The sequence below is a fragment of the Pan troglodytes genome, chromosome 1, assembly GCF_028858775.2.
Source record: "Pan troglodytes isolate AG18354 chromosome 1, NHGRI_mPanTro3-v2.0_pri, whole genome shotgun sequence".
Classification (NCBI taxonomy): Eukaryota; Metazoa; Chordata; class Mammalia; order Primates; family Hominidae; genus Pan; species Pan troglodytes.
This window is the reverse complement of record NC_072398.2, coordinates 225,743,713-225,761,435: the sequence shown is the minus strand read 5'-3', so window position 1 is coordinate 225,761,435 and position 17,723 is coordinate 225,743,713. Positions and strand designations below refer to the sequence as shown.

Genomic DNA, 17,723 nt, shown 5'->3' with positions numbered 1-17,723 from the left:
TGGCCCATGTACCTCCCCAGTAGGTGACCCCTGGAATGCTTGCACTCCAGGGTATCAAGGACTTGGCAAGTGGGACTGGAGAACTTATGGGGATTGGGACAGGATGGGCATGGAGGGGGTGGGCATGGCAGGGGTCCTCAGACTTGGGAAGTGGTGGAGGCCAGAGAGATAAGGAAAAGACAGATAAAGGGGGGGGTCCCTCGGGAGACGGGGGGGGGCTCCTGAAGGTGAGAGGAAGCCTAGGCTATGGGAGGGGGCTGAGGGAAGGAGGTGGGGAGCTTCCCAGTGCGTCCTCCCTCGGTCCCCTCCTCCTCAAGGTTTCTAGAGTCCAGAGGGCCTCATTGACATGTAAACGAGGGTCCCTATAAAGGCGGCGCTGCCTCGCACTGGTGCATGGACTGCAACATGGGCACGGAGCCTGCTACCCGGGGCAGCCTCCCCGGCAACTTCCGAAAGGTCTGGGGTCTTGAGGGACTAGGGGCAGGCACCCTTCCCCGGGAGGTGTGGGGGGGTGCCGAGGGCAGGAGGGTGGCAGTCCTGCACTCTAAAGGCTGTTCATCTGCAGATTTCCAAGCCGCTGATGGAGAAAAAGCGCCGGGCACGCATCAATGTGTCACTGGAGCAGCTCAAGTCGCTGCTGGAGAAACACTACTCGCACCAGGTGAGACTCAGGTGGGGTGGGGGGGGGGGTGGGTGATACGATCCCAACCTCCCTCTCTCCACCTCGGGAGGCCGGCCTAATAGACCTTTCCATGGTCGGGTAGATCCGGAAGCGCAAGTTGGAGAAGGCCGACATCCTGGAGTTGAGCGTGAAGTACATGAGAAGCCTTCAGAACTCCTTGCAAGGTATAGGGGAGGGCTGGAGGGAGGAGGGGGAGGCTTGTGGGATCAGAGCCAGGGATGCACAAGGCCAAATAAAGAGGGATGCCTCAAGGACCGCTTGACCCCGGGCTTTTGAGACCAGCCTGGGCAACATAGCAAGACAGCAAATATAAAGAGGACAACTCGGAGGCAGGTGGGCAGTTGGTGAGGAGGGGGCCCCAGCTCGCTAGGGGGCGAGGGAGGAGCAGTAAAGCCCGGGCTGGCTGTGCGATTGCAATCTGGGTGGTAGGTCTGGACCCCGGGGGAGACGTTCGGGTCGTCTGACCTCCGCCCTCCTCTTCCCTTCCTCAACACGCTTCCTCCCTCCTTTCCCCTCCACCCCCACTCCCCTCTCCTCCCTCCCTTCCTCCCCTCCCTCCCCCTTCCTCTCCCCTCCCTCCCCCTCCCCTCCCTCCCCCTTCCCCTCCTCTCCCTCCCCCTCCCCCTTCCCCTTCCCTCTTCTCCCCTCCCTGTTTCTCGCGTCCGCTCTTCCCCACAGGGCTCTGGCCTGTGCCCAGGGGAGCCGAGCACCCGTCGGGCTTCCGCAGCTGCCTGCCCGGCGTGAGCCAGCTCCTTCGGCGCGGAGATGAGGTCGGCAGCGGCCTGCGCTGCCCCCTGGTGCCCGAGAGCGCCGCCGGCAGCACCATGGACAGCGCCGGGTTGGGCCAGGAGGCGCCCGCGCTGTTCCGCCCTTGCACCCCCGCCGTCTGGGCTCCTGCTCCGGCCGCCGGCGGCCCGCGGTCCCCACCACCCCTGCTCCTCCTCCCCGAAAGTCTCCCTGGCTCGTCCGCCAGCGTCCCCCCGCCGCAGCCAGCGTCGAGTCGCTGCGCCGAGAGTCCCGGGCTGGGCCTGCGCGTGTGGCGGCCCTGGTGAAGCCCCGGGGATGGCCTGAACTGAAGGCGCTCCCTATTTGGTCTCGCGACACAGGGACTATTTTCAGCACGCCCACAGTGACTGCCAGGACCCCCGAGTCGTCCGTTCTGGTCGTGGGGCGGGGGTGGCTTGGAGAGGGCCGCGCACCCCGCAAGCGCAGGGAAATACCCCCAGCCCTGCCGGACTGGGTCTGCGCGTCTGGGCATAATCCACCCCCACTCTAGCTCCACCTACACACGCCGGACCGCTTGCTCTCCGCCCATCCTCCGGAGGGGCTGGGAGGGGGTGTCCTGGGCTGCGCCCCTTTCCCAGGGACCCCTGGCGGGCAACCCGCCCGCCCCCACCCCCGCCCGGTTGCCGCGCAGCGGTGGGAATGTCGCAGTTGGCAACAGCGCAGAGCTGACCCCTCGCAGCGAGGAGAATCGCTGCCCCGCCCCGGACCATTCAGCGGACCGCGGGCGCCCGGTTCCCACCGGCACAAAGCGCGCCTGGCCCCGCCCCGCCGGCAAGGGGCCCCCAGCCTCCCCCAGCCCGGGATCCTCTTGGCTTCCAACGACCTCCTTCGCAAGCGGTGCTGCCCACGGGGCTGGCGCATTCCCCGAGGCCCACCCTTCTCAGAAGCCCCGCCCCTAAGATGCACCGCCCCACCCGGACGCCCCGCCCACGCGGTTCCTGGAAGGGACCCATTGCTTGGTGGCACCAGCTTGAAGCCTGCAAAAGTGAACCCGGTGCCTCTCGTGGGAGAAGGGAACGCCTTCCGCTCGACAAAGACCCTGGCCCACATTCCAAGCCCGGAACCCGTAGACCCCGCAGCTCCAGATCCCTAGGGCTGCCGGAGAATTCAATCCCAGGACGGCTCTCGGGAGCGCGCTGCGCCATTTTATTGGTCCATAATGAGGTCACTGCTGCGCACGGACTTCGGTGGTGGGAGGCTCTCAAGTCAGATTTTCTTCCCCTGGGCTTCTGGCCCAGGAGTCCGGGCCAGCGAGGGGCAGCTTGGGTTGTGGGGTCAGAGATCCTGGCACCTTCTCCCGACACCTTGTAATTCAGAATAAAGCCAGCGCGAATCTGTGAAGTCGGTATCAAGAGGACACCAGAGGTCTAATGTCTCCCACCCCTGCGATGCCTAGTTAGGTGCATCTTTTGTAACCACAAATATCAACTTTCTACAGAAGCTCTTCTCTTTTTGGGCGGCCCTGACCTGCAGGGCACTAAACCCGTCCTGGTCCAAATGCGTGGAGAAGGACCCACAGTCCTTCAAAAACCCAGCTCCACTGTCGCACCTAATGGGCTCGCTGGAGCTGGGGCGAGGGTGGGAGTCCCGGCTGTCGCCGTCCAGGTTGGCCTCTCCGGTCTGTGCTTCCCGCGGTGTGGGGTAGGGTAGAGGCCAGGACAAATCCCTCTGCAGTCCACCAGGTGGCGGTGTTGCACTGCAGACCCAAAGGTCCTTCCTCCAAATTCCAGGGCGGGCGCGCGGGAGGACAGGGGCTCGACAAGTCCCAAGCAGCTTAGGCCCAGCTCCTATTGCCCTGCCCTGTTCTCTCTCTTCAGTTAAGCTCACAGTGACTAGCAGCCCCAGGTGCCAACCTTGGGGCAGGGGTTGCCACCTGGGCTAATAGGGCCTTTCCTCCACTGGTGGGCTGTGGAGCCCACCCCACTGTTTCATCCTGTTGCTACTCCAGGACCATCTCACTCCTCACTCGCTGGTGGGACCCGAGCATTTGTCTGAAGACAGAGAGCAAGTCCAACCCCCCAAAAATGGCACACTACCAGAAGAACTCAGGTTCCAGAGGAAGACATTAAGGGCAGCTGGCCAGCCCTGCTGTGGAGTTGTAGAAGGGTTTTCCATGAAACCAGTCTTGGAATGCCAGGTGCAAATCATAAGGAAGTTTTTATTGGGTCCTGTACAGAAGAGAAATGCTCAGTTGTCAAAAAACTACAAAGGGATCCCTGGCTCTGGGTGTGCTATGAAGACAACTCCCTCCCCAGTGAGCCCAGGGAACAGGCCTGGATGCTGGACAAAGTTTGGGAGGGAGCTCCAGGCCCAGGGTCCTCCACTTGGGGTCTCCCCCTTTATGTTTGTAAAAACCGCAGGACTGGAGTATTGAGGACTCTGTCCCCCTGCAAGTATTGCCGTTGGATATGAAACACACAGAGCAAAACCCCAAGGTGACAAATGAGTGAAAACCTAAGGTGACAAGTGGACAGACGCCCCCCAGATGGAGGAGACGCTGGCTAGCTGGCGACCTCTGCCCCTACGTAACTTGTCAGTCCTTGAAGGCACAGCAGCATTGGCCAGAGATGGCCCCTCCCGTGGCCAGGGCTGGATTGCAGTTCCTTGCCTTGCTCACCTGTGGCCACAGCTCATAACCCCAGTTACCCCACAGCCAGGGACTGGAGGGGCCTCTGAAGCACAGACAGGCTTAGGCAGCCTCCCACCCCCACCCCAGCAGCTTCTTCTGGGAGTGGGACCCTATCTGAAGGATGAAGAGATGGGCTTGGCCACCTGAGGGCCAGAAGGAACTGGGCACAGGCAGGCTCTATGCTCACCTTGGAATTACCCCAGGTCTTCATATTGTGGGGCCACTGTGTAGGGGTAGGGGTCTGAAGGAGACAGCCTTCTCATCTGCCCTATTTCACCAGCTCAAGGTTATAGCTGTTCCTGGTTCTCCTTAGCCTGGGAAGACCCAGGGCCCATGGCAATGCCCAGGCCTGTAAGGGGTCTGCCCAGGAAGGCAGGCAAAGAAATGCATTGCTCCCAGGGGTTGGACGCCTGCCCGGGACCAGGCCTTGAGCTGAGAACCTGGAAGCCCCTGCCAGGATCCCTTCCTGGCCAGGCCTGCACGGGCGGGGAGTGAGGCTGGGGATGACGCAGGGACACGGAAGCCCAGGCCCTGCTGCCCTCGTGCTCTCCGCTTGCACCTGCCAGCGTCATGGTGGGAGCCATGGAGGGAGATGATGTGGTGGGGACAGGCAACGACGGCAGAGTAATGAGGGTGGGGACACTAATGGTGGTCAAGGTGGCTCAGGTGCCATTGGTGGTGGTGCAGAGTGTTGTGCTTAGTTGGGGTGGAGTGTGGGTTCCCAAGGGGGCAGGGGGCACTGAGAGTGGGAGGCCTCAGGCCTAGGGAGCCACACCAGGCCACATGCTGAAAACGGACCTCCACAAAGGCCGCAGAGGGCTCTAGACTACTTCTCACACCTGGGCCACTCAGTGGCCAGGGCCTACAACCAAGAGACTTCAAACAGCCCTGAGAGTTAACGTGGTCACCTGCTCATCACAGATGGGGAAACTGAGGCAGGACAGGTCGGAAGCAGGGAGACCTGATCAGAGCTTGTTCGGGCTCTGAACACCCCTGTGCTTAGAGACCCTCTGTACCCTCCCCCCCTCCCACGGGTGTGGCGGTTATGGTGCAGTGTGGGTGGAAAGCCCCTGGGGAGGCCAGTGGCTCCAGCTCAGCCTCTCCAAAGCGGGGCTTTGTCCGATCCCGCAGTGGCCCTGTCTCAGGTTCCCTGCTCCCGACGTCCTGTTGCGCAGGGCTGGTGATGGCGCAGCTGGACGTGTGCACATGTCACTCACTACCCAAGCCCAAGCTTGGGATGTCACTCAGCTCCCCAGGCCCGACCTCACTCGGCCCGGGACATGTGGTGCCCAGCGCAGTCGTCCGGGGCAGCCGTCGCCCTTGGGACAAGGCCAGCTGGGAGGAGCCGGAAGACAAACGCTGAGGCCAACGCCCCCTCACCCCTGGGAGGGGTGGCGCATGTCTGCGCGCGGGGCGGAGGCGGGCGTCTTTGGTGCTGTGGCCCCGGAGAGCGGCCTGGCCTGCCTGGCGTCCGTGGGGAGGCGCCGGCGGTCCTAGGACGCGGAGCCCAGCGAGTCCGAGTGCAGCGTGGCGTAGCCCGAGGACTCGGAGGGGGAACTCAGGAAGCTGCTGGTGCTGCCGCCGCCGCCCGCCGCGCGCAGCCCCCCGGGCTCGCCCCACGGCGCGCTCAGGCCGGGGCGCAGAGAGCCGGCGTGCGAGTGCGCAGCGGGGCGTAGCCCTGGGCTCCGCTGGGCGCTGCTTGGGGGCGTCGGGGCCTCTCCGGGATCTGCGCCGTCGGGGGCGGCCGGCGCAGCGGGGAAGGGCCCGGGCGGGCGGCGCAGGGCCTGTGGCTCGCACTCGAAGGCGGTCAGGGCGAAGGCGTCGGGCAGCAGCGAGGCCGAGGCGGAGCGGGGGCCGGGCCCGGGGCGGCGGCGCGGGCTGCCGGGGGGCGAGTCGCGGGCTCGCCGCGGGCCGCTATCCAGGGCCGAGGGCCGCAGCGACAGCAGGCTCTCGGCCGAGCGGCGGCGCGCGCGGAACGGGGGTGCGTCCTCCGCGAAGGCCAGGAGGCTGGCGCGGCGCCGCTCTGGCCCGGCAGGCAGCACCAGGTGCGCCAGGGCGGCCAGGTCCTCGCCGGAGCCCCAGCGCGGCAGGAAGGCGGGCAGCGGGACGGCGGCCCACACGTCCGCATCGTCGTGGGAGAAGCGCCGCGTGGGCGGGACCTGTCAGGACGCGGCTGGCTTTTACCCCGAGCTGCCCTCCTGGAAAACGGGGACAAACCCTTCTCCACCCCAGGGAAAGGCCTTCCGTGGGTCAGGGACCAGGCTGCGCGCTGGGGCAGCCTGGCTGGGAGCTGTGAGGTTTGGTGCAGTCTCTTCGAGCCGCAGGGCTGTGGCAGACAGCTGGGGTCGGTTGGGGAGGGCGCTCCTTGAGGATACTGAGCCGGCAGGAGATAACTCATGTGACAGGGACCATGGGGGTGGCGGTTGGGGCCCACCCACACAAGCGGTGTGACCTTTGGACAGCCCGTCCTCGGATGGTGACAGCCACCCCTGCGACTGCAGAAGGCGTGAGATGGGCTCCGAGTGGAGAGGCCTCGGGGAGCTCAGGACACCCTGTCACCCGCAAGTGCGGCCTCTCCCCCAGCCCTGTGCTCACCTGCAGGTATTGCATCTTGTCCTCCTGCAAGGGCCGCAGTGGGTAGAGCTGGGGCAGGCCCCCCTCCAGGGCGGAGATCTCATACTTGGCCATCCTATCTAGGGCCACAAAATCACCTCCATAGCCATAGTCCAGGGAGCGCTCCAACACCAGGTCCGGGGAGATGCCACCTTCCAGGCTGGTCTCTGTAGGGTGGGGGGGGGGGGGGGCAGAGCCTTAGGGTCATGGAAACTTGGGGGCATCTGGGAGGGAATCTCAGGGATCCCCCTGAGATCCCCCAACAGACATATACAAGGTAGGGGGCTGGTTAGCTGAAAAGGGAATGGGAGGGGTTCTGGGTTCAAATCCCAAATATGCCACCCTTTAGCTGTGAGACTGGGCAGGGAGGTCACTCACTCAGACAATTTCCTTATCTAGGACATGGGGTGGGACCAGAGGTGACCTCGGGAGGACTAAGTAACACACGCAAGGGGCTGGCAGTGCCTGGACAGAGCACGGGCTGGACTGAGGGTAATGGGATTGCTGGTAACGGTATCCAGACAGGACCTCGGTCTGCAGGAGCCCCCAGGGCAGCTTGCTGGGGATCCCTGAGGTTGGGGGGTGAGCCCAGGAGCTCCGCTGGAGCACTTGCAGACATGTCTACCCTGCTCTCTGTTAACCAGAACATCCCATTACTTGGAACCTGGGGCAGCCAAGCCAGACAGGAGAGTGCCCTGTGGGAACCTGGCTTAGGTCCCTTGGACATTCAGGTACGTTTGGGGGTGACACGGGGTGTCTGGTGGTTGAGAATGAAGTCACCTTAGTGGGGTTGCCTGACAGCCGTTTTCCTGCCAACCCCAATGACCTCACCCAGACGCCACTCTCCCTGGGGCCACTCTCAGGCCATCCTCACCGCCGTCTGACTCCTCGTCGTTGGCCATGAGGGCCATGCACTTCTCCCGGACAGCTTTGAGGTCGGCCCGGTAGCGGTCGCAGGCCCAGAGGAACACAGGCAGCAGCAGGGCCTGGGCCACGGAGCACCACAGCACGCAGAGTGCCATCCAGGGCGCTGAGGCGTCGGCCCGCAGGCTGCTGAAGCTCACCACCTGTGGGCACAGGGCTTGGCCTGGCACCTGCAGGACCCCCCACCATCACACAAGCTCCCCCTGAGTCTCGGTCTCCCCATGTGTACGGCAGGTCTGACAGGTGGGTATCTGCCAAGGAGAAGGGGCCCTTGGGGAGGAAAGAGCTGGAGCGTGGCAGTGGAAGGCCCCGCCTTCCGGGAGCTACCTGGCTACTGGGCAGCACTGGGTGGCCTTGCTCTGTCTCCCTCCTGGCTGCCCATGGAGAGAAGTGGGGCATGGATTACCACCTCCTCCCCGCTTTGTTTTGAGACAGTCTCACTCTGTCACCCAGGCTGGAGTGCAGTGGCTCAATCATGGCTCACTGCAGCCTCCATCTCCTGGGCTTAAGAAATCCTCCTGCATCGGCCTCCCAAAGTGCTGGGATTACGGGTATGAATCACTGTGCCCAGCTGCCATCCCCTTTTTGAGATGAGGAAACTGAGGCTTAGAGAACCAGGTCTCAAGCCTGTTCAAGATTCTACCACCCCCTTCCCGGCCAGTGGCCTCCTCGGCCCCACCCCTGCCTTTGGGTCCTTGTATTCTTCCTCTCCCAGAATAGCCCTCGTTGCTCTGTCCCAAAGAGTGATGCTTAAGTGACTGCCACAAAAGAGTGAAAGTGTGCAGGATGTGGGTGTGTTGATTCTGCCGTTTGTGGGCCACGTGACCCTCAGAAAGCTGCTAACCCCTTTGGGGCTCAGTTTCTTCATCTGGAAAATGGGCTAAGAACAGGCCATGCTCTAGAGGGTGAAGACTCTGGACACTTTATAACAGCAGCGTGGAGTGGCCCCACAAGCTGTACCCTCTTCCCCGTCCGTAAGAGAAGCAGGGGTGGCTCTGACTTCCTCCCAGCCCCGCCTCTCCCCCCCACTGCCCCCACTCTGCTCCCGAGGTGCCTTGTGGGTCTCTGCTGTTTCATGAAGCCCCTGCCCTCCATCTGCACAGGGACCGGGCTGCCAGCCCCCACTGTACACATGAGGACCCTTAGCTGGGGAGAACCAGGCCTGCTGGGGGTGGGGCAGTGGGGGCTGCCTCCTGAGCAAGGCCCCGACTCTGAAGCTCCCACCCCCCGAGTCACCATTCTGGAGCTCACGTCCTCATGTCCTGCAGTGACTCAGGGAAGGCAGTCTTGCCTGCTGCTTGGATGAGACCCCTCAGGCTGGTCTTTGCCCCAGTCCTCTCCCTGTCTCACTGCAGACCTTTCGGGGATGGGCGTAGAGTCCTGCAGGGGGCAGGGGTTGGCTACTGAGTCCAGACGTCATTCTTGGGCCAAGCTGGTCCCAGCTTCACCAAGAGGACCCCAGGCAGCCCCTCTGGACCTTAGACCTTTGTTGGCAAGGCCTTTCTCACAGCAGCCCTCACCTTGGCCTTCCCCAGCCGTTAGTATCAAGTGCAACTCCCCAACAGACATTTGAGGCCCGCCCTGGCCTTGCTCTGTCTCCTGATCCTGCGCCCCTACCTACCTACCTACGGCACCAAAGCTCCCTCTGTCCATCCTGGGACCTGGACCCACCAGGAAACCCATGGGCATGCTATCCTACCTCTGCATCAAACGGCCCTTGAGGCCAGATGCAGTGGTTCATGCTTGTAATCCTAGCAGTTTGGGAGGCTGAGATGGGCAGATCACCTGAGGTCAGGAGTTCGAGACCAGCCTGACTAACATGGTGAAAACCTGTCTGTACTAAAAATACAAAAAAAAAAAAAAAAAAAATTAGCCAGGCGTGGCGGCGGGCACCTGTAATCCCAGCGACTTGGGAGGCTGAGGCAGGAGACTCGCCTGAACCCAGGAGGCAGAGGTTGCAGTGAGCTGAGATTGTGCCATTGCACATCCAGCCTGGGCAACAAGAGCAAAACTCTGTCTCAAAAATAAATAAATAAATAAATAAATAAATAAATAAATAAAATAAAACAAAAACAAAAAAAATGGGCCTTGGGCAAGGGGAGCAAACTCTTCTGCACTGTAGCAGGAAGGCCCTGGGCCCTGCAGTTGCCGGATGTGGGTTCAAGTCCCACCAGGCTGCCCTGACTCTAGGCAGGTCTTTGCACCTCTCTGAACCTCGGTTTCCAAATCTGGAAAATGGGGACGATGATCAAGCCCATCTCAAAGGATTGGGTCTGAGGACTCAACCACCTGATGCCTGGAGTATGAGCAGCCCCAGGGCTGTCCCAGAGACAGGCCCCTCTACCCGACGCTGTCACCCACCAGCACAGGGAAGCCCATGAGGCAGTCGTAGATGAAGACTATGGTGGTCACGAGGCCCGTGGTCTGCAGAGAGGTTTTGGCGGGCTCCGAGCCATCGATGGAGGAGCGCCGCTTGCCCTGCGCATCCTCCACCACGATGGTGGGCACGGTGAAGGCGCGACGGTTGGCCTGGCGCCCCACCTGCACGGCCAGTGTCTGGAAGAGGGCGATGGCTGTGCAGATCACGCCCATGGCCACGCTGCCGCCCACCAGCAGCAGGAAGCAGACGCCGAAGCCCAGGCCGATCTCAGCCACGATGAAGCGGCAGCCATGGGTGTAGAAGCGCTCGCTGGTGTCGTGCCAGCCAACGGCAGGCAGGGCCGACAGGATGAAGGACACCATCCAGATACCCATGACTGTGTGCACCGCCTGCTTCTTGGCATTGCTCAGCCTGGCATGAGGCAGGGTGGAACAGAGGGATCTGGCGTCACCCACAGGGCCTCCCCAGGCCTCTGGGGACCTGTAGGGGATCCTCACCACCCAGGCACCCCACACCCCCAGTATATCATAGTCATGGCACACCCAGTGTGGCGGGGCCTTGTTCCTTGCATAGGAGATACTGTGAACATTGTCACACGTCCCTCTTCCAAGCATTCTGTATTGGCTGCTTGTGTCTACCCATGCAAAGCTACGTGTGTGCCCCCAGCAGCTTACAGCAGCCCCTCCTGAGCCTGCCTGCCCTCCCAGCATACCACAGGTGTGGCCACTCCTGTGTGCGCATGGGCACACCAGATATGTCTTTGTTTTCACGCCTGCTTAGAACCCCAAGAACCCCAGAACTTCACGTGCTCACCGGTAGTTGACAGGCCAGCAGACCATCCACATGCGGTGGTAGGAGAGGGAGGTGACAGAGAAACAGGTGGCCAGGGTGAGGGTGTAGAAGGTGGACACGAAGACCTTGCAGAGACCCTCATTCCACTCGAAGTCGGGGCGCTGCTGCCGCAGCTGCACCACGGAGTAGGTGGCGATGGGCACGGCCACATTTAGCATGTGGGTGGCCGCGAGTGTACACAGCAGGAACTCCAAGGGCTTCCACTTCTTCTGCTTGGCGCCAACGCTGAGGATGCCCCAGGCATTGGCCAGCAGGGAGAGGCCCCCACATGCCAGCCAGCCCACTGCACTGCCAGGCAGCCGCCACTCATCACTCATGGTGCAGACCAGAGCTGGCAGGCGGCTGTGGCATCCTCCTTGGAGCCAGGTCTCAGGGAGCAGCAGCCCTCACTCCTGGTGGCTCAGGGATGCTGGGGACCACGAGCATCTGTGGGGGGGTGGCAGTGGGCACTCAGTGACTTCCTCTCTGGCGACAGCGTTGTAGCCCTTGGGTACTTGGGATGGGAGATGGCGAGCGCTACACTTTGAATGTCCCCTGCAAAACTCATGTTGAAACTTAATTAAAACGTGTTGAGATTTAATTGCCATTCTAATGCTATTAAGAGGTAAGACTATTTTTTTTTTTGGAGACGGAGTCTCGCTCTGTAGCCCAGGCTGGAGTGCAGTGGCGCAATCTCGGCTCACTGCAAGCTCCGCTTCCCGGGTTCATGCCATTCTCCCACCTCAGCCTCCTGAGTAGCTGGGACTACAGGCGCCTGCCACCACGCCCGGCTAATTTTTGTATTTTTAGTAGAGACGGGGTTTCACCATGTTGGCCAGGCTGGTCTCGATCTCCTGACCTCGTAATCTGCCCGCCTCGGCCTCCCAAAGTGCTGGGATTACAAGGTAACACTATTTTTTAAGAAATGGGGTCTTGATCTATCACCCAGGCTGGAGTGCAGTGGTGAGATCATAGCTCACTGTGGCATGGAACTCCAGGCCTCAAGGGATCCTCCCCACTCAGCCTTCCAAGTAGCTGGGACTACAGGCCTGCACCACTATGCCTGGCTACGTTTTTTTTTTTTGAGATAGAATCTTGCTCTGTCACCCAGGCTGGAGTGCAATGGCATGATCTTGGCTCACTACAACCTTCACCTCCTGGGTTCAAGCAATTCTCCGGCCTCAGCCTCCTGAGTAGCTAGGATTACAGGCACGCACCACCACGCCTGGCTAATTTTTGTATTTTTAGTAGAGATGGGGTTTCACCATGTTGGTCAGGCTGGTCTTGAACTCCTGACCTCGTGATCCACCCGCCTCGGCCTCCCAAAGTGCTGGGATTATAGGTGTGAGCCCCATGCCCTGCCCTGCCTGGCTAATTTTAATTTTATTATAGAGAAGGGGTCTCGCAGTGTTGCCCAGGTTGGTCTCAAACTCCTGGCCTCAAGCAGTCTTCCCGCCTTGGTCTCCCAAAGTGTTGGGATTACAGGCGTGAGCCATAGTGCCTGGCCATGAAACATTTAAGAGGTGATTAGGCCATGGGTGGGTTTAATGTCTTTACAAAAGGGCTTCCGGGAGTGAGTTCTCTCTCAAGGAGCTTTCCCTCTTCTGCCATGTGAGCAACAGTGCTGTTCCCCTCCAGAGGACGCAGCATTCAAGGCACCATCTTTGAAGCACAGACCAGGCCTTGCCAGACACCAAACCTGCCAGCACCTTGATTTTGGATTTCTCAGTTTTTCTTTTTTGAAAAAAAATTTATATATATGTGTATTTTTAAAATCTTTCTTTCTTTTCTTTTTTTTTTTTTAGACAGAGTCTTGCTCTGTCGCCCAGGCTGGAGTGCAGTGGCACCACCTCAGCTCCTGCAACATCCACCTCCTGGGTTCAAGCCATTCTTGTGCCTCAGCCCCCTGAGTGGCTGGGACTACATGCATACACCACCATGCTCGGCTAATTTTTTTGTATTTTTAGTAGTAACAGGGTTTAACCATGTTGGCCAGGCTGGTCCTAAACTCCTGACCTCAAGTGACCTGCCCACTTCAGCCTCCCAAAGTGCTGGGATTACAGGCATGAGCCACCGTGCCCGGCCTTATTTTTATATTTTAGAGACAGAGTCTCACTATGTTGCCTGGGCTGGTCTCGAACTCCTGAGCTCAAGTGATCCTCCCATCTAAACCTCCTGAGTAGCTGGGATTACAGGGCAAGTGCTCCCATACCCAGCGAGACATAAATCTGTTCTTCATGAGTTACTGCGTCTTAAGTACTGTGTTACAACAGCACAAATGCCCTAAGGCAGGGAAGGCCCTGGCGCACCATGACCTATCTGGCCCTGGCTTACATCAGGCTGCACTCTCCTCTCCACTCCCCGGGAGGACCCTCCTGCCCATGTCCCTGACACCCAGGGGCTGTATACGGGGTGCCCAATAAGTGCGTATTCCCTCATTTCCGTCCACTCCTGGTCAAAGCTCAATATCTGGGCTTCCTTCCAGGTTACCTGCATCCTCAGGGAACCATCCAAGGTGGGCCCAGATGGGCATTCTTGCCCCGTGCATGACCTGGCACCATCCCAGAACAAGTCCTCTTGCCATCAAATGTTCCAGAATCCTCACACAGCCCATGCCAGAGCCCCCCACAGTGGACATCTCTGACGTACTTGCCTTAATTTATTCTACTTCATCAGGCCACGTAAGGACATGTCCCGGAAGACCACACCCCCTGAACCTCCATTTCCCTCTCCTGTTCCCCAAGTGACCTGTTGGGGAACGGAGATGGTCACCACTTTCCTGACCACCCTGAGAGGGGGCAGGCAGTCTGCTATGTCAGCCCCCAGCTGGTCTTCCAGAGCCAGGACCCCGCGCTGAGGTTAAAGCCCCCACACAGAAGCGGTGTGGCTGGGGCAAGGTCCCTGCACCTTCTCCTCTAAGAGACTGCCATGCTTCTTCCGCGGGGAGGCTGAGGTGGACAGGAGCCACATCTCTATAGCCCTGGGCCCAGGTCTGGCACACACTGGGTGCTCTGGGGTAGTGGCCAGTCTCATGCTCTGGTTGGCTTGGGCAGCAAGGGCCTGGAGACGGCCAGTAGACCAGACCAGAGCTTGACTCTGATGTCAGAGGAAGTGCCGATGGCCTTTCCATGTGAGTCAGGGACATAGGATGCTGGGCAGCAGGCATGTGGCGGGGAGCGGGGAAGCACCCATCCTGCCAGAGGGCTGGGCAGCGAGTCCTTCCCTCACCCTTCCCAGCCTGGCAGCCCTCTGGCTGCAGCCCAGGCAGGCAGTGTGGGAGAAGCCCAGTACCAAGTGAAGGCCTACTTGTGCTCTGCTCACACTTAACTGGCCCTTCTCACCCAGGGGCCATTTAGCCTCATTTGCTCTCTTTCTCATGCCCTGGTCCTTATGGGCATCTATAGTACCAGACATGCCCCATGTCCCCCAGAGAGGAAGTATCTCCAGCTCAAGGTGGGGGGCCACTGCCGCCTTAGCCAAGGCCCCTGGCTCTCGGGCAGGGAAGGCAGCGATGCCCCAGCCACCAGCTGGCAGGCCTCCTGCTTGTCTTGTCCAGAGTTCTTTCTTTTTTTTTGAGATGGAGTTTTACTCTTATTACCCAGGGTGGATCTCGGCTCACTGCAACCTCCGCCTCCTGGGTTCAAACAATTCTCCTGCCTCAGCCTCCCAAGTAGCTGGGATTACAGGTGCCCGCCACCACGCCCTGCTATTTTTTTGTATTTTTAGTAGAGACGAGGTTTCATCATGTTGGCCAGGCTGGTCTCGAACTCCTGACCTCAGGTGATCCACCCGCTTCGGCCTCCCGAAGTGCTGGGATTACAGGCATAAGCCACCGCGCCCAGCCTTGTGCTGTCTCTTATGGGCCAAGACACTGAGCTTAGAGGTGCCGGGAGCCTCAGACCTGTGGGCAGATACATATTCACTGGGACCAGGACCTGGGGCAGACTAGCCTCAGGAGTGAGGGGAGCACTGGGCCACCTCCAGCCTTTGGGGTGCCTGGCAGACAGAGTGTGAGTAAGCGCTGTGAGCAAGAGGGCTGCAGACACCAGTGGTCTTTACGCTCTCAAATAGGAAAGTGGACTCAGCATGCACCTAGCAGGTCAGCATCTATTTCTACCTGCCCAAGGCAGCCTCGGCTGTGAGACTGGGAGGCCTTCCCTCAGATGCCCAACAAGCTCTGTCTAGCCCCGTGACCTTGGCCCCGCCCACCCTGTCCACGTGTTGATTACTGGTGCAGGGTGGTAAGGAAGGAGCCACAGGCTGCAACCAGCCCAGCCCTTCTCGTCTAGCCTAATGCTGCATTACTGCTGGGAAAGGCTTTAGGTCTGAAGGCAGGGTGCAGTGGCTCATGCCTGTAATCCTAGCACTCTGGGAGGCCAAGGTGAGTGGATGGCTTGAGCCTGGGAGTTCGAGACCAGCCTGAGCAACATGGTGAAAACCCATCTGTACAACAAATAAAAAAATTGGCCAGGCGTAGCGGTGTGAGCCTATAGTCCCAGCTACTTGGAAGGCTGAGGTTTGAGGATCACCTGAGCCTGGGGAGGTCAAGGATACAGTGAGCCATGATTGTGCCACTGCACTCTAGCCTGAGCAACAGAGTGAGACCCTGTCTTAAAAAGAAAAAGGCTCTAGGTCTGTGGGCAGGGGCACGTGCATCCTCTTGCACACGGGCATGCTCCTCCAGTGAGTGCCCCCACAATTCATCCCCATTGTGAAGCTTGTCCAGCAGAAGCAGGGAGGGGTAAAGCTGTTTGCCCGGCCAGCACTTGCCTGAGCCAGGATCCAAACTCCACTTGCCTGACACCAAAGTCCTGGCCTCTCAAACCCTAAAATGTTGGGGAAAAGGGCATTTTTTTTTTTGTCCCTAGAGCTGAGGTCTTTCTGAGCCTCAGGTCTGTAGGGCAGGTCTCACTGTCCCCACACTGCAGATGGGAACACTTCAGGAAGAAGCTCAGGGCAACACGGAGAGAATAGTGTCAGGGCTGGGTTTGGGGCCAGGCACTCCTGGGCACTGTAGTCTTGGCATGGGAGAGGAACGTCCTGGGGGGCAGGGCGTGGACACCGGGTTCCAAGTGCAGAGTGACAGAGGACTGGTTGTGTGGGAACAAAGTGTCCCTCTGGCTCTGGGTCAGTGACCACAGACCCACGGATTGCACCCTTTCTGTCCATTCTTCGTAGAATGGAGCGGCCACTAGGGCCAGACCCCAGGCTGGGCTCCCCACAGTGCCGACGGGACCCAGTCTCCTGCTGGGAAGTGTCTCCTGCAGGGCACTTAAAGCCCTGTCTTCTGCTGGGAAGTTTCTCCTGCAGGGCACTTAAAGCATTCCGCAGCATCTCAGGACCGGGCTTCCCACTTCCCCGCCCACTGCAGGGCCAACTGCAGGTGCAACTAGCCTGGGACCCACCCGGGCCATGAGGCCTCCCTCCGCAAGACACGCGGGCGGGGCCGGGGCGTGACGTCACAGCTCCGGGCCAATGAGGCCGCGCGGCCCCGAGGCCCCATTGCGCAACAAAGAGAACCCAGAACTTGAAAGGATTCCCCGGGCTCTGGCTGCGCCCCGGCTTCCGCCCCCACGCCGGTCTTCGCCCGCGCTGCAGCCGATCTGTTCCACGGGGCCCGGCCTGGCCGTCGCCCAGGGAGGGACGCGCAGCGCGAGGCCTGGACATCTCCGGCACGCACCCCCCCAGCCCCCGCCCCTACAGTCCCAACCCCCTGGGGCTCCGATCCCCCGCCCCGCCCCGCAATCCCCGCTCCGACTCGCGTGCTCTCGCCTGCTGGTCCCCAGTGGGTGCCCCGAGTCCTGCCCCACCCCGAGGGCGCGTCCGAGCGACAGGCTGGGAAACCTGGCGGGACTGCGGCCCCCGGACCCCTCCGGGTTGCGCTGAGCAGGGGCGGGCTCGGGATCCCCAGGCCGCCCCGCCCCCGTCCCCTGAGAACCCTAGGGGGCGGCGTTGCTAGGCCCCGATGCAGGGGGACGGAGGGAGGGGCTGACCCCGGGGAAGTTACCCCGAAGGTCCCCAAGTTGGGGGGGTGCCAGCGCTAAGCGCCGCTCCTGGGCCCTCGGACGGACCCCGCGACCGATAGGGCGCGGAAAGCCCCCTCCCTTCCCGCCGAGTCCTCCCGCCGGGGTCCTCCCGTCCGTCCGCCCCCGGGCCAGGGCGGCGACGCTCACCCTGCATTCGAGCGCCCGGGGCTCCGGCTCGCTGCTCCCGCCTCCGGCTCCGGTTCCCGCGCCCCCGGGCCGAGCGCAGGCCGCCGAGGGCCGCGGGGGTGGCTGGCGGCGGAGCGGCCCGCGGGCCGGGGCATGCTGGCGGCGGCCACCGGCGGCCGGCGCGCTCCGCTAGGTGGGCTCGGCCCCGCCGCCCCTCCCTCCCCTAGGCGCCGCCGCCGCCGCCGCCGCGCTTCGCTCAGCTCCCGCCGCTCCGCTGCTGCGCCGGGCGGCCGGGGGCGGGGGGCGGAGCAGGGCGCATGTCTCCGCCGGGGCCTCGGCCCGCCCCGCCCCCGCCCGCTCAGAGGCGCGGCCGTCTGTCGGTCTGTCAGCCCGTCCGCCCGTCCGTCAGTCCGTCCGTACGCAGCCCACCCGTGCCCCCGCGTCCGCCCGCGGCCGGCCCGAGCCTCCCTGGGCTGGTGGCGCCTCCTGACAGCGCCGCGCCCCTGGCTCCCAGCTCGGCTCGGTGCACACTCCGGACGCCGCCTTCGGACGCCGGGGCAAGACCCAGGCCCGGAGCTCTGGGGGCCCGCGGGCCAGAGGAGCTGGGGCAGGAATGGACACTGAGAACCTGGGGCCAGGGCTGGGGCTCAGGGAGGCCTTCCTGGAGGAAGCCGCATCTAAGATGAACAATCGGGGCGGGGCGTGGAGAGGACAAGGGACGCATGG

General features: G+C 61.7%; 2 protein-coding genes across 4 annotated transcripts; one reads left to right on the top strand and one right to left on the bottom strand.

Moving 5' to 3' along the window:
- Positions 1–262: 262 nt before the first annotated feature.
- On the top strand, positions 263–2,816 carry HES3 (hes family bHLH transcription factor 3). Its single transcript, XM_016953095.4, has 4 exons — positions 263–456; positions 566–661; positions 765–846; positions 1,361–2,816. The coding sequence occupies exons 1-4, from the start codon at positions 394–396 to the stop codon at positions 1,732–1,734; spliced, it is 615 nt and encodes a 204-aa protein (XP_016808584.1). The 5' UTR covers positions 263–393; the 3' UTR covers positions 1,735–2,816.
- Positions 2,817–3,599: 783 nt separating this feature from the next.
- Positions 3,600–17,290, bottom strand: GPR153 (G protein-coupled receptor 153). 3 transcript variants are annotated; one of them, XM_525167.9, is made up of 6 exons: positions 17,019–17,290; positions 10,828–11,292; positions 9,996–10,425; positions 7,585–7,777; positions 6,693–6,877; positions 3,600–6,256 (listed from the first exon to the last, which is right to left on the bottom strand). In XM_525167.9, exons 2-6 carry the CDS (start codon positions 11,181–11,183, stop codon positions 5,591–5,593), a joined length of 1,830 nt encoding a protein of 609 aa, XP_525167.2. In that variant the 5' UTR covers positions 11,184–11,292; positions 17,019–17,290; the 3' UTR covers positions 3,600–5,590. The 3 variants fall into 3 exon arrangements, with proteins under 3 accessions (XP_525167.2, XP_063643070.1, XP_016808574.2); XM_063787000.1 differs by having other exon boundaries at positions 10,828–11,400; positions 17,019–17,257; XM_016953085.3 differs by lacking the exon at positions 17,019–17,290 and having other exon boundaries at positions 10,828–16,510.
- Positions 17,291–17,723: the final 433 nt, after the last annotated feature.